Source organism: Enhydra lutris, unplaced genomic scaffold, assembly GCF_002288905.1.
Source record: "Enhydra lutris kenyoni isolate GAN:26980312 unplaced genomic scaffold, ASM228890v2 scaffoldscaffold4, whole genome shotgun sequence".
In the NCBI taxonomy this organism is placed as follows: Eukaryota; Metazoa; Chordata; class Mammalia; order Carnivora; family Mustelidae; genus Enhydra; species Enhydra lutris.
Window position 1 is genome coordinate 9659566 of NW_019154088.1, and position 14970 is coordinate 9674535.

The 14970-nt window shown below is 48.9% G+C and overlaps 2 protein-coding genes across 7 annotated transcripts in view; one reads left to right on the top strand and one right to left on the bottom strand.

The window, feature by feature from the left end:
- LOC111158050 (DnaJ heat shock protein family (Hsp40) member C17) overlaps nucleotides 1-6732 on the bottom strand; it is a 42929-nt gene extending 36197 nt beyond the window's left edge. For all 6 annotated transcript variants that reach the window (XR_002641333.1, XR_002641332.1, XR_002641334.1 and 3 more), the window contains exon 1: nucleotides 6559-6732. Coding sequence is in view for 3 of the 6 variants with exons in the window: in XM_022519855.1 (XP_022375563.1) it covers nucleotides 6559-6636 (78 nt within the window). In the remaining 3 variants the exon portion in view is untranslated. The remainder of the gene's footprint in view (nucleotides 1-6558) is intronic.
- Nucleotides 6733-6863: 131 nt separating this feature from the next.
- Nucleotides 6864-13885, top strand: LOC111158042 (zinc finger FYVE-type containing 19). The gene is made up of 11 exons (XM_022519842.1): nucleotides 6864-7065; nucleotides 8300-8421; nucleotides 8588-8641; nucleotides 9047-9165; nucleotides 9264-9409; nucleotides 9748-9856; nucleotides 11823-12032; nucleotides 12482-12561; nucleotides 12883-12981; nucleotides 13103-13230; nucleotides 13315-13885. Exons 1-11 carry the CDS (start codon nucleotides 7012-7014, stop codon nucleotides 13391-13393), a joined length of 1200 nt encoding a protein of 399 aa, XP_022375550.1. The 5' UTR covers nucleotides 6864-7011; the 3' UTR covers nucleotides 13394-13885.
- The last annotated feature ends 1085 nt before the right edge of the window (nucleotides 13886-14970 follow it).

A 14970-nucleotide genomic window follows, 5' to 3' on the forward strand; every position in this document is an offset into this window, starting at 1 on the left:
TAGGCACTTCATAAAAGTGTGTGGAATCAGATGTTTGTGGGGAATGTTTCCACGCTCCTCAGAAACACACGTGGAGAACAAGAAAGGAAACCAAAAAGAAACAGGGAGAACACTGTAAAGGTTTATTTGATAAAGGTCCAATGTTCTGGGCAGGGCATGGAGCACATAGCACGGAAGAATGGGGCGAGGGCTGCAAGCAGAGAGACGGGCAATTCTCCCAAGTGGTGAGAGTATAAGTTGGTACTACCTCTCTGAAAGACAACCTTGGAAAAGATTTCAGGAGTGCCTAGCTGGCCAGTCGGTAGAGCATTCAGCTCTGGATCTCAGGGTTGTCGGTTTGAGCTCCATGTTGGATGTACAGATTACTTTAAAAAATTTTTTTTCAGGGGTGCCTCAGTGGCTTAGGCGTTAAGCATCTGCCTTCAGCTCAGGTCACGATCCCAGCGTCATGGGATTGAGCCCCACATCGGGCTCCCTGCTCAGCAGGAAGCCTGCTTCTCCCTCTCCCAGTCCCCCTGCTTATGTTCTTTCTCTCACTGTGTGTGTGTGTCTCTCTCTCTATCAAATAAATAAATAAATCTTTAAAAAAAGGAAAAAAATTATTTCTAAAAAAGAATTTTTTTCCAGAGTTTTTAAAGTTGTATTTATTTTTATTTTTTTAGAAGATTTATTTATTTGAGGGGCGCCTGGGTGGCTCAGTGGGTTAAAGCCTCTGCCTTCAGCTCAGGTCATGGTCCCAGGGTCCTGGGATCGAGCCTCGCATCTGGCTCTCTGCTCCGTGGGGAGCCTGCTTTCTCCTCTCTGTCTGCCTCTCTGCCTACTTGTGATCTCTGTCTGTCAGATAAATAAATAAAATCTTTAAAGAAAAAAAAAATAAATATATATAGCAAAGTAAGGGTGTGGGATACCTAATTTAAATTGGTGGTCAGGAAAGGCTCTCTGAGGGTGTTATATTTGAAGAGCGATCTGAATAAGGTGCACACGTGAGATACAGATATACAACTGTCAGAGAATGTTCTAAGCAGAAGGATTTACAGGTATAAAGGCCCTAAAGTAAGACTGTGTTAAGGGAGTTTGAAAAAAAATCCCTGGAGGCCCATTTCACACCCAGTAGGAAAGGTATTACCCCCAAAAAAAGAAACAATAACAAGTGTTGTGGAGGATGTAGAGAAATTGGAGCCCTTGTGCACCGCTGGTGGGAATGTGCAATAGTGTGGCTGCTGTGGAAGGCAGTATGGAGTTTCCCCAAAACATTATACATCGAGTTATCATATGATCCAGCAATTCCACTTATGGGTATAGATCCAAAAGAATTGAAAGCAAGACTTTTTTTTTTTTTAAGATTTTATTTATTTATTTGACAGAGAGAGAGATCACAAGTAGGCAGAGAGGCAGGCAGAGAGAGAGAGGGAAGCAGGCTCCCTGCTGAGCAGAGAGCCCGATGCGGGGCTTGATCCCAGGACCCTGAGATCATGATCCGAGCCAAAGGCAGAGGCTTAACCCACTGAGCCACCCAGGCGCCCCAAGACTTTTTTTTTTTTTAAAGATCTTATTTATTAACTCATGAGAGACAGAGAGAGAGGCAGAGGCAGAGGGAGAAGCAGGCTCTCCACTGAGCAGGGAGCCCAATGTGGGGCTCTTTTCCAGGACCCTGGGATCATGACCTGAGCCGAAGGCAGATGCTTAACCCACTGAGCCACCCAGATGCCCTGAAAGCAAGACTTTAATATTTACATACTTATGTTCACAGGAGCGTCATTCACAATAGTCAAAAGGTAGAAATCATCCAATGTCTGTCAACAGATGAATGGATAAACGAAATGTGGTGATGTGGTATATACATTCATTGAAATATTATTCAAACTTAGAAAAATGGGGGGACGCCTGGCTGGCTCAGTCAGCAGAGCATGCATCTCTTGATCTCAGGGTTGTTGAGTTCCAGCCCCATGCTCGGTGTAGAGATTACTTAAAAAAATAAAATCTTGGTATGTCCGACATCGGGCTCCTTGCTCAGTGGAGAACCTGCTTCTCTCCTTCGGCCTGCCGTTCCCCTATTTGTGCTCTCTCTCTCTCTGACAAATACATAAATAAAATCTTAAAAATAAATAAATAAAATTTTAAAAATATGTACATATTTAAATAAAAAATAAAAAGGAAGGAAATACTGATAAATGCAACCACATGCTTGAAACTTGAGAAAACTGTTAAGCAAAAAAAGCCAGACACAAAAGAACAAAGATATGATATTTGTAAATTCACTTACATGAGGTACATAGAATAGTCAAGTTCACAGAGAAAAGAAGTAGAATAGTAGAGAAGGGAATGGGGAGTTAATGTTTAATGCCATGGTATTTCAGTGTGGGATGATGGAAAAGTTCTGGAGATGGACAGTGGTGACTGTTGTACAACAATGGGTATGTACTTAATGCCACTGGAATTGTGCACTCAAAAAGGGTTAAGATGATAAATTTTATGTTATGCATATTTCAGCACAATTTTAAAAAAGTCACAGGAGGACTGAGATGGCAAGAGCTTAGTGAGCAAGGGAAGGATGACAGGGAACATGAAGGAAAGGTAACATGAGCCCTACAGGCCAGGGAAGGCCTTCAGGTTTTCTTTCTTTCTTTTTTTTAAGATTTATTTGAGAGAAAGGGAGACATAGAAGGAGCACAAGTACGGCGTAGGCGGGAGGGAAAGAGAGAAGTAGGCTCCCTGCTGGGGCTCGATCCCAGGACCCCGGGAATCATGACCTGAGTGGAAGGCAGACGCTAACTGACTGAGCCACCCAGACGCCCCTGATTCACATTTTTAAAGGCTCACTCTGGCTGCTGTGTGAAGAGGCTTAAGGTGGCAAGACAGAACTAGAAAAAGGGCCAGAAGGCCACTGCAGTCACCCAGGTAATTCCTGAGATTAATTCAGAATCTCTTGAAGGTTTCCAAATGGCATTAATCATGATGTACTCTTCATCTTGGCAGAGAAGATGGGGGCCTTTCCCAGGACAGAGCCCTGCTCCAACAGAGACTGAGTTAGTGCGTGAGTGGATAGGGGGAGCACGCATGCACACAGGCACACACACAGGCACGTGCCCATGCGCAGGTAAGAATAAGGGGCTCACTGCTTCAGGTTCTAGCAAGGAAGTGAATTCCCAGGGCATGATCCTCTCCCCAGGAGCACTTCCACACCAAATCTAGGTCTTTAATTCAAGGCTTTTCTAGAAGAAGATATTATTATATAGGAGATAATGCCTGCCTATCTCCTCTGAGGCTGGAATGGGAACAAAAATCTCTACCTAGGAATTGCTGAGCCTCTAAATTTCCACCAATGGTGGTGTTTAGCCCACTTCTGGACCTCCTAGGTTTGTTACACCAGAACGATGGCAGAGGGGGAAGTTTCATGTGCAGAAAGGTGGCGCTGACCTTGCCCCTACCTCTAATAGGGGTAGGCAAACTTTTTCCATAAAAGGCCAAAAATTTTAGGAGGCCAAATATGGTCTTTGTCAAACAATCTTCTTTGTGCTGGTTTTGGTTTGGTTTGATTAGTTGGTTGTTTTCATCATAAAATATATATAACAGGGGTACCTGGGTGGCTCAGTCAGTTGAGCCTCTGACTCTTGACTTTGGCTCAGGTCATGATCTCAGGGTCATGACACTGAGCCCTGCGTCAGGCAAGCATAGAGCATGCTTGGGATTCTCTCTCTCCTTCTTTCTGCCCCTCCCCCCGCAGCTCATCCTCTCCTTCTCTCTCTCTCTAAAAAAAAAAAAAAAAAAAAAAAGTGTGTGTGCACACACATATATAAATGTTTTAATTTAAAAAATAAAATATTTTAATTTTTTAATTTAAAATTTTTTAATTAAAAAAATAAAATATGGGGTGCCTGGGTGGCTCAGTGAATTAAAGCCTCTGCCTTCAGCTCAGGTCATGATCCCAGGGTCCTGGGAACGAGCCCCACATCGGGCTCTCTGCTCAGCAGGGAGCCTGCTTCCCTTCCTCTCTCTCTCTGCCTGCCTCTCTGCCTACTTATGATCTCTGTCTGTCAAATAGATAAATAAAAGCTAAAAAAAAAAATCTTAAAAAAAATAAAATATACATAACATAAAAGTTACGATTTTAGCCATTTTTAAATTTTCTTTCTTTTTTTTTGTAGTGAGAGAGGACTCAAGAGCAGAAGGGTGAGGTTGGAGGGAGAGGGGGAGAGAGAATCTTAAGCAAGCTCCACGACCAGCGCAAAGCCCCGATGTGGGGCTCCATCTCACAACCCTGAGATCACAACCTGAGCGGAAATCAAGAGTCACATGTTTAACCAACTGAGCCACCCAGGCCCTCCACCATTTTAACCACTTTTAAGTGTACAGTTCTGTGGCATTAAGCACATTCACATTAGCATGTAACCAACACTGCAATTAGTCTCCAGAACTTTTTACATCCTGTAAAACCGAAACTCTGTAGCAGTTAAACATTAATTCCTCATTCCACCTCCACCTTCCAGCCTGTGGCAACCACCATTCTACTTTCTATCTCAAGAATCTGACTACTCAAAGAACCTCATATAAAAGGAAACTCACATAAGAAATGGTGGACAGGGGCGCCTGGGTGGCTCAGTGGTTAAAGCCTCTGCCTTCGGCTCAGGTCATGATCCCAGGGTTCTGGGATAGAGTTCTGCATTTGGGCTCTCTGCTCAGCAGGGAGCCTGCCTCCTCCTCCTCTCTCTCTCTGCCTGCCTCTCTGCCTACTTGTGATCTGTCTGTTAAAAAAAAAAAAAAAAAAAATTCTTAAAAAAAAAAAAAAAAAGAAATGGTGGACAATGGGTTGCTTCCACCTTTTAGCTATTATGAATAACGCCACTATGAACATGGGTGTACAAATATCTATTTAAGTCTCTTTCAATTCTTGTGGGTATATACACAGACGCGAAACTGCTGAATCGTATGATAATTCTGTGTTTAATTTTTTTGAGGACTCAACACACTTTTCCACAGCAGATGCATCCACCACCAACAATGCACAAGCATTCCAATTTCTCCACATCTTTGTCCACACCTATAACTTTCTGTGTTTGGTTGGTTGTTTTTTTTAGTAATAGCCATCGTAATGGGTGTAAAGTGGTATCTTATTGTGGTTTTGCCTTGTATTTACCTAATGATTAGCGGTACTAAACATCTTTTCAAGTACTTACTGGCCATTTATATATCCTCTTAAGGAATTTACTATGTTCTCCATTATTTTATAGTTGTGCCTCGCCTACTGACAAGTAGGAACAGCACCTTTTACCCTTTATAAACCGCCTTCTCACATATTCCTTATCTCATCTGAGTGAAAACTGGATACTGGGCTGCTTAGACCTTGGTCTCTTGTCTAGACAATGGCCTCACCCAACTCCCTTAGTAGCAGCTCATCTACCCACCCCCACCTCTGAGTGATAGACATATCAACAGCTCCCAACCTCCTTCCTCCGAGTTCTCGATTTCAGGGTTCCAACACACAGGCAGGATTTGATGCAAAATGTCCAAAATAATTTCTCACTATTAATGAAGTACATATTAAACAGTTTACAAATGCAGAGCATTCAGAATAGTGCCCATCACATAGGAAGCACTATATAGATGTTAGGCATTATTAATATTAAATTTTAAGAGTTATGAGACAGGTCTAGCAGATGCTTTTGGTGCTCTGTACACATCAATAGCCAACTTCTGATTTCAGCTGCAGCTGCAGGAGACAGTGATGTGCAGGCTGACAGCATCTCTTCCCCCAGAACCCTACTGATCTTGCCCAGAGCTTCCTCTTCTCACAAGCTCACACAGCTCATGAAGTATAGGGACATTCGAAGGCATTAACTTTCATCTGATGAATTATTCGCCTCCCTTTCCTACATTGCTACAACCTCCACCGTTATCCAGGGGATGATAACACAAACCCTAATTACAGCTTGATCAGTTAGAATCCCACTCCCTGGCACCTTTATCAACACCTTCCCGTGGAACTTCAGGCCCTCTCGCTTTACTCTTCTGATCCTCCCGCTTTGAGCTCACTAGCACATTTTCAGAGGGCAACAATGGGCTGGGCTGGAAAACAGATGGCAGAATCACAGGTCACATTGCCAAGAAAGGGATGGCAAGGGAGGGCAGGAGCCTTGAGACAGGACTTTTTTCCGCCCTAGGCTTAAGCGGAGTTAAGTCAGCCTTCAGGGGGTGACCGTAAGAAGTAGCTCAAGGGAGAAAAGACAAAAGCGGACTCAGAGGCTGACACTGCGCAGGCGCAGGGAGGGGACTAGGGTTCCCTCTCAGGCTCACCCAGCTACCTCTCCTAGGCAAAGGCCAGAGGGAGAGCACCGTACCCAGCGCTAGAAGCCTCCCTTCTGGGTACCCCAACTCCTCGTGAGGCTGTCAGACCATCCAGGAAACGTCTGGGAAACCACCTTCTGAGGCTGTCGGGCCGTCCCTCATTCCCCGCCTAGGGCCCGCCGGAATCTGTAAAGCGGCTGCCAGCGATGGCGAGGCGCCAGGAGAGAAAGGGCCACCAGGGCGGTCGGATTCGGCCCTCCTCGCCACAGTTCTCACCTCTTTGTCCGCCGCTTTCTCCTCGATACCTAGCAGCGCATACAGGTCCATCTGTAAGAGCTCCTTGGCCACCGCCATGGTTCCAACCCTGACTGGATTCGTACTACAACTCCCAAGAGCCTAAGCGTGCGTAGGGATTCCCCAGGACCGTCACCGGGAAACGGGCTGAGTGGCGCTTAGCCCCCTGGGAAATGTGTTCTGGATCAGGCTTGACTGTCTCTGAGGGAAGGGAGGAGCCGCGAATGAACTACGCCTCCCAGCAGCCACCGCGCCTGCCGCGGCCACTCTCCGGCTAGAGTGGCCGAACGCGATTTTGCTGCGAGAGGCCGCAGCAAGCCCGCGCGAGGGGGCGTGGGACGGGGGCGGAGCTTAGTGAAACTCGGAGGGTCTCGGGACTTCGCGGGAGCGATCTCTCAGCTCTGTGGAACCTGTGGTGCTTCGCCGGCCATCTGAATGGAGAGTAGGTGCTACGGATGCGCTGTCAAGTTTACCCTCTTCAAGAAGGAGGCGAGTCTTCTCCCCGCGGGCTAGAGGGCCAGGGAGGATGTGGAGTGGAGGAAAAGCACAGGACTTGAAGTCCGTAGACTTGGTTTTATGGCCCTTTTCCAGCTCTGTGGTTTTGATGAAGTCACTCAACTTCAGTTTCCATTTCTATAAAATGGGCTTAACGCTCCCTCGCTTTCGGGGTTGACATGAAGGTCCAGAGAGGTGCTGGAGGTGAAAGTGCCCTATAAACTGTAGAGCACGCTTCTGTCCTTTCTAGAAAGGTAGGCTTTCCTGTCCACCAAGTGTAATATGCAGCTGTTTCCTTCCCTCCACCCTGCTCCTCCGCAGCCCAGTCTTAGTTACTATCCTGTGACCACCCATCACACTATGCCCGTTACTCCCTTTGTTCTGAAACCTTCACCGTCATGCAGCCTGCCCTTCCCAGGTTTCTTGAGTTAAATTACTGCCCTTCCTTCTGCTCCCGGAGCACCATGGCAAAGTCTCGTTCTCTGCACCGGCCCCTAAGTTCTCCAGGTAAACTATAGGCTTTCTCTGCCCACTTGTGACCAGGAGATAGAAACCAGATTGGATGAATGAATAGCAGTAGGAATGCAGATCTGTGTAACACTTAGAAATCTGGGTTTTGGAATCAGGGTGGTCAGGGTTCAGATTTGAGCTCTGCTGTCTCATTCGTGAAATGAGCTTGGTTTGGACAAGTCATGTAACCCCTCTGACCCCATCTAAGATAGGAATAATAATGGTGGTCATCAGGATTAAGTAAAGTAGTGTCTATAAATTATATGGATCATATCAGATGATGAATATTAAGTACTGAATTTAGTGCCTGGCACACAGTAAGTGCTTAATAAATAGAGGCTATTGTTATCCCATACTGAAGCCAAGCCACCCTTCATCTCTGCTGAGGCAGAGAAGGCAGGGACTCTATACTCTCTGATACTCCTTTGTTGAAGAGTTAGTGACTTGCAGCATGAAGTTTTTCCTGTTTGTTTTCTACACCCCAGCATCAGGGAATTGAAGACAAGAGTAGAAAGCATGGGAATTTTGCATAAAGCTTTATTTGATTTGAATAAATCCACCCCTCTCTCTCCCTAGGCCTTAGGGGCCCCACTGCTCATCCTCCTCCCAGCAGTTGTCACAACTTCATGCCTTCCCTCTCTGTGTGCTTGGAGAGTCACAGGGAGGAGCCTGCAGGGGAGGGTGAGAGATGGAACCTCCTACTTCGTGTTTCTTGTAGTATGGCTGTAAGAACTGTGGCCGGGCCTTCTGTTCTGGCTGCCTTAGCTTCAGTGCAGTGGTGCCTCGGACTGGGAATACCCAACAGAAAGTCTGCAAGCAGTGCCATGAGGTCCTGACCAGGTGAGAAGTTGACATGGGCAAGGGTTTAGCCAAGCATGGTACCAATCAGCTGGCCAGCCCACACAGCTTTGTGCTCTGTGGCTAGAAATCAGCTCCAGAAGTGTTTGGGTGGGAGGCATTGACTGGCAGATGGCGGGACTTCTGATACCAGATTTCTTCCCTATAGAGGGTCATCTTCTGCCAATGCTTCCAAGTGGTCACCACCTCAGAACTATAAGAAGTAAGTGCTGAACGGACAGAGACAAATAGGGATGGGAAAAAGACAAAGGAGCCATAGGGCAGGACTCTCTTCCCACCCTCTAGATCAAATGAGCACAGGGTCAAGAGAATGTCATATCTCAGCCTCCTGATGCCCTTTTGGGCTCAGACAGTAGCTTCTCAGCCCTCGCCCCAAAAACACTTCTTGGTAGACCTTGTCCTCTCAGTCAGACCCTCCGATTGGTCAGCTGGATTGGGCTGCAGGGTGACATGAATGAGGCCCACAGAATATTGTCCACTGGAGTCCTCCCTGGATGCCTAGAAGTGATTTGAATGGGAAATGGTGAGTGGGTGCCTTCACCCCTCCCTTCTGCATTCTTCAATCTCATTCTTCAATCTTCAGTTCTCATATCTCATACCCTACCAGGCGTGTGGCTGCCTTGGAAGCCAAGCAGAAGCCCAGCACTCCCCAGAGCCAGGGACTGATCCATCAAGACCAAGTTATCGCTGAGCGCCTAGCACGGCTCCGCCAACAGAACAAGCCCAGTGAGTGGGGGCAGACCGGGTGACCTAAAAGAACCATCCAGACCTCCTGGGACTAGGATTCCTTGGGATCTTACAGGGCTTCTCCCTACCACTTTCAGAGTCAGTGGCCTCACAGGCGGAGATAGAAGCCAGGCTAGCTGCGCTGAGGGATGAACCCCGGGGTTCCATCCCTTCCACCCAAGAAATGGAGGCACGGCTTGCTGCACTGCAGGGCAGAGTTCCACCTTCTCAGATCCCCCAGCTTGTGAGTTCTTGGGGGGTACAGGGGTCCTAGGATAAGGACCTTGCAGAAGCCCAGACACATGTATGCTTATGTACTTCGTAGAAATTGACAAAACCTACCCACCCCAACCTCATGATCCTCAGGCCTGCGTCGAGGCCAAGGAACCAGGGACAAGCAGCATGATGGGGTGGGACAGGAAAGAATGGCCAGATCTACTCAATTATGTGGGCCCTGGATTAGTCCCCTTTCCCTGAGCTTTGGAAATGTCAGCATCCACCCCTAACCTAGACTGTTCTGTGCCTTACGGCGTTACTTTTCCCCCTGCCCTGCTCCCCACTGAAGTTACTTCCTCTGAGCAGGCACATCAGCCACCAGACACCAGAACCCAAGCCCAGCAGGCACAGGATCTGCTGACAGAGCTGGCAGCACAAGTGGCTATTGATGAGAGCTGTCAACAAGGAGGCCCAGGTAACTTCTCCACCTGGGTCCCCCAGGGACCTGCCCCCCACTCTTTCCCCAAGTAGGATGGGCTCTGCTGCCCACCCTCTGGGACACACATATAAATCAGAGAACAATCAACATTGTAAATTATGGTTTATTCGAACAGGAGCCAGTGTAAGCCTCGCAGATGAGTGTGTGGGCTTTCGAATCAGAGGGTGATTTCTTATTCTACCACTTAAACTAGCTCTGTGACCCTGGGAAAGTTATATGACCTAAGTCTCACTAGCCTCGTCTATAAAATGGAAGTATATGTAGTAAAACCCACCTCATGGGGAAATCACAAGAATTAAGTGAGCTAACCTAATAAGCACTTAACAGCCCTCCTGGTTCATAATAAGTGGTCAGCAAATGTTCTCTGCAATGAAGATTATGATGATAAGGATGAGGAATAGTCTACTTAAATTTAATTAAAATTCAGTGAAATTTGGGGCACCTGGGTGGCTCAGTCAGTTAAGCATCTGACTCTTGATCTCAGTTTAGATCTTGATCTCAGGGTTGTGAGTTTGAACCCTGCATCAGGCTCCACACTGCACATGAAGCCTACCTTTAAAAAAAAACAAACAGGGGCACCTGGGTGGCTCAGTGGGTTAAAGCCTCTGCCTTCGGCTTGGGTCATGATCCCAGGGTCCTGGGATCGAGCCCCATATCGGGCTCTCTGCTCAGTGGGAAGCCTGCCTCCTCCTCTCTCTCTCTCTCTCTCTGCCTGCTTGTGATCTTTGTCTGTCAAATAAATAAATAAAATCTTTAAAAACAAAAAACACTAATAATAATTAAATGAAATTTAAAACTCAGTTCCTCCGTGGTACCAGCCACATTTCAAATGCTATTGAGTGACAATCTTGGGCAGCACAAATACAATGATATGGAACGTTTCTGTTATTATAAAAAATCCTATTGGAGGGGCGCCTGGGTGGCTCAGTGGGTTAAAGCCTCTGCCTTCGGCTCAGATCATGATCCCAGAGTCCTGGGATCGAGCCCCACATTGGGCTCTGTGCTCGGCGGGGAGCCTGCTTCCCCCTCTCTCTGTCTCTGCCTACTTGTGATCTCTGTCTGTGAAATAAATAAATAAAATCTTTAAAAAAAAAAAATCCTATTGGAAAAAATTCCAAATGCTTCAGAGCAAGAGTTCTTAACCAGGGATGATTTCCCAGGGATGATTATCTGGAGACCCTCTGGTCACAGCTTAGAGGGTGCCACTGGCACCTAGCAAGCAAAGGCTAGGGATACTGCCCAACATCCGTAAAGTGCCTGGGCCAGGCCCCACAACAGAATTGTCCTGTCCAAAATAGCAGTGAACCAAGATTGAGAAGCTCTGCTTTAGAGACATAATCTCATTGAATAGCCTCCACAATCTTATACGTACTCTTATTATCCATATTTTATAAACAAAACGAAGGCCTGGTGAGCTTAAGGAACTTGACCGAGGTCCCAGGTATTACGTGGCAGCGCTGGGACTTGAGCTCAAAGCTCTCTGATTTTGAACCTCTTGCTCTGAATCGCTGAGCTCAAGGGGACAGTGCCAGGGCCACACCCACTCGGTTAGAATTCTTACTGCCTCCTACCACAGAAAAGCGCATCCTCTCATGTCCTCTCTGCTGCCCTCTGGAAATACTCATGCCAGCCTGTAAGTCAGGAAACTGGCTGAGTAGCTTAGCGTTTCCATATCCTCATCTTTTTGGCCAACATGTAAAAATAGCAGGAGTGGGGATGGATATAGTTGGAAAAAAAACATTTCGAGGATTACTGGTATTTTACATTTGGAAAAATGGAGGAAAGATTGATTTTATTGGTAATATAAACCGCAGGAGCTAATACTGAGCAAAAAGCTGGTAATCTATGGTTTTTAAAAAAAGAAGTTGAGAAACAGGCTCATTGGCTTCTGATGAGAGATCTTGGAATGACTCTGCCTCCCTGACCGCTTCTCTCCTCCCAGCTGCCTCTGTCCAGAATGACCTCAACCAACGTGGCCCAGGGGGCCAGAGCACTAATTCCAAGGGGGAGACCACCTGGTCCCTGGAAGAGGAGAAGAGCAGGCTGCTGGCTGAGGCAGCAGTCGAGCTGCGGGAAGAGAACACGAGGCAGGAGAGGATCCTGGCCCTCGCCAAGCGCCTGGCTGTGCTGCGGGGCGAGGACCCTGATAAAGGTAGAGGCTGGGAAGCAGCAGCTCACTCATGTCCATCAAGCAGGCCCCCCCACCCCGACACACACACCCCCAAGCCACCCTCTACAAAATGGTGACTACTGGCCATGCTGGGTGAGATGCTGGGAATTCCTGCGCCCAGGGGTCTATTGAGCTCTGCCCAGAGCCTCAAGGAAAGTAATGGGGAGAAAGAGTAGAAAAGGAGTACATAGGAGCCATCAGGGGCCTGGAATCCCCAGTCCCTTCAGATGCAAAGTTTTCTGTTCCCGTCCCCCAGCCCTGCAGGGTGGGGCATGGAAGGGCAGGATCTGATCAGTGGCGACAGAGGCTGCCTAGCTCTGGAACAAGCGCCACTGGAAAGCAAACCAGCTCCTGGGGGGCAAAAGTACAGCTCCTCAGGGGAACTCTCCATGTTACTCGTCCTCTCCTGCTCCTGTCATTCCTTCTTCAAGTGACCCTCCAGGACTATCACCTCCCAGACAGTGACGATGAGGAGGATGAGGAGATGGCCATCCGGAGAGTACTGCAGCAGGTGGGCCCTGCTTGACCCACCTGACCAGCCCTTGTCCTGTCCCTGTCTCACTGCCCCAGCCCCCCGCCTGGCCCCATTCACCCTGCCTCTGCTCTCTGCTGAGTGGCCAGTCTGCAGCTCCCGTTCTCGCTGGGGCCCCCTCTGTCTCTGTGACCCAGACCTGCCTACTGGCCCCTGGATATAGGATATCAACCGCCACCGGCAAAAGATAAAGGGAGATGGGTTGAGAAGCTGAGGCCACAGAGCACAGAAATCCTCTTGTGGAAGAAAGTCAGGTCTAGTCCTGGAACAGGGAGCTGTACCTATTCGCTCTGCCCACAGCTCACCGAAGAAGCTGCCCTGGATGAGGCAAGTGGCTTTAACATCCCTGTGGAGCCCACTCTCCGAGCCCCGGCCCAGTCCTGCAGGGCAGAGCCTGAGGTGAGAAAAGCACCCCCACCCCGGCCGCCACCACAGCCTCCCTCCCTGACTGGCCAGCCGCTTCTGCAGCAGTCTCCCACACACCTTCCTTCTTTCCCCCATCCCTCTTTGGTCCTGGCAGGCCCAGGCCATGGCCGCCCGGCCCGAAGCTGAGGATGAGGAGCTCCCCTGGTGCTGCATCTGCAATGAGGATGCCACCTTGCGCTGCGCTGGCTGTGATGGGGACCTCTACTGCGCCCACTGCTTCCGGTGAGTACGGCTGGAATGTTCTGTTGCACTGGGAGACGTCGAGGGCCACCCGTGATCCCTGACCTGTCTCTCTCTGCTCCGCAGGGAAGGCCACGATGCCTTTGAAATTAAAGAGCACCAGACATCTCCCTACTGCCCACCTTGCACAGGCCGAGAGCACTGAGGAAACCAGGCAGGCAAGCCCACCGGCAGTGGTGCAGGCTGGTGCGCCCACCCCTGGGCCCAGCCTCGGGGTGCCCCATGGGAGAGTGAGTCAGGCTAGCCTGTTCCTGGATACGCCCCTTCCTGAACCTCAGTGTCCCCGGAAGAAGGAAGCATTCTCCATTCAAGATGGTAACTGGGGGGAGCCAGAAGGAAGGCAGAAGTCAGGAGCCCGCCACCAGCTGGGCCTGGACTGGGAGTGAGGCGTGGTAGGGAAAAGACGAGACTGAATCTAAGGGCAATGAGCTCTGAAACTTGCTCAAGGGCCCAGGACCCTTCCCTGGTACTTAGTGGATCTAATAAAAAATGTTGATGTCTTAGGCCCAGCACCTCTTCTCTTTAGAACCCTGTGGGTTCTGAGCCTCAGCCCCTGGAGAGGTGGCAAGAGCAAGATTTCCACTCAAAGTGCAGTCCTGGAGGCGCCTGGGTGGCTCAGCGGGTTAAGCCTCTGCCTTCGGCTCAGGTCATGATCTCAGGGTCCTGGGATCGAGCCCTGCATCAGGCTCTCTGCTCAGCGGGGATCCTGCTTCCCCCTCTCTCTCTGCCTACTGCTCTGCCTACTTATGATTTCTCTCTCTGTCAAATAAATAAATAAAATATTTTAAAAAAAAAATGCAGTCCTATGGAGTACGGAAAAAGGTGGGACCATCCTGCAGGCTTCTCCAGGCAGAAACAGTCCCATCTACCCTGGAGGCCGCATATGAAGTAGGCAATGGATACTCGTTCAACTGATCTGAACTGTGCATCTTGCTCTGGGCACCCCAGAGTAGCCCCCAAGCCCCAATATCTTGGATCTCTCAACCTCCCTTGTACTCAGGTGGTGCAGGCACAGACAATGAATGCCTACCCTGCTTTCTGCCTTACTCCCAAATGATGCCACCTCCCCGGGCTCCTGTCCCAACCTGCCAGCTATTCAGACCCAGTAGCTTTCCAGCAACATGCTCTTGAGCTGACTCCTGGCCTCTCAGCCTGTAACTCTTTATACCTGTCTGCTTAATTCCTGCTTTTTCTCTTTCTGCTGCTGGCTGGAGCCCGCTCAAGATAGTCCTCGGCCTGATGCCTCCTGACTCATTTAGGGGGACAGGAAGGTTAAGCCTACCCTGATGTCCCCAGACCCTGCTAGGTTTTACCTGTTACCTCTCCTCTGGGATTCAGAACTAGTATTTGCCACTTGGGCTCCTGTTGTCAGTGATGCAGGATGCTGTGTGTCCTAGTCTCGTGCCCTCTTTGGCTTCCAGCCCTTGCTAGATCATGGGCTCTAAAGCAGAACTGTGATCTTCTCTGAATGCTCAAGGCCAACTTGGGTAGATGGACGGAGGAGGTGTGGATAGAGCCTGGTGGCTCAGGATGCTGGCCCCCTGGTATATCACTTTACCCTCCCCTCCCTGCCCCTCAGGAAAGATATGCTGCACACTCCATTCAGCTGGGACTCCCAAAAGTTTTATCCACTTGGCTGCCAAGGAAAGTACCAGGCAACAGCCATGAACGGCTTCCAGAAAGCCCAGCTATGACTGCACATACACTAGGAATATCCAAATG

What these genes read in the sequence shown, in the direction of transcription:
- LOC111158042 (XM_022519842.1), top strand. Translation starts at nt 7,012, where the DNA reads ATGGAGAGTAGGTGCTACGGATGCGCTGTCAAGTTTACCCTCTTCAAG. An exon ending in CCGCCAACAGAACAAGCCCA is followed by an intron (nt 9,166 to 9,263) that starts GTGAGTGGGGGC and finishes TACCACTTTCAG; the next exon opens with AGTCAGTGGCCTCACAGGCG. An exon ending in TACTGCGCCCACTGCTTCCG is followed by an intron (nt 13,231 to 13,314) that starts GTGAGTACGGCT and finishes TCTGCTCCGCAG; the next exon opens with GGAAGGCCACGATGCCTTTG.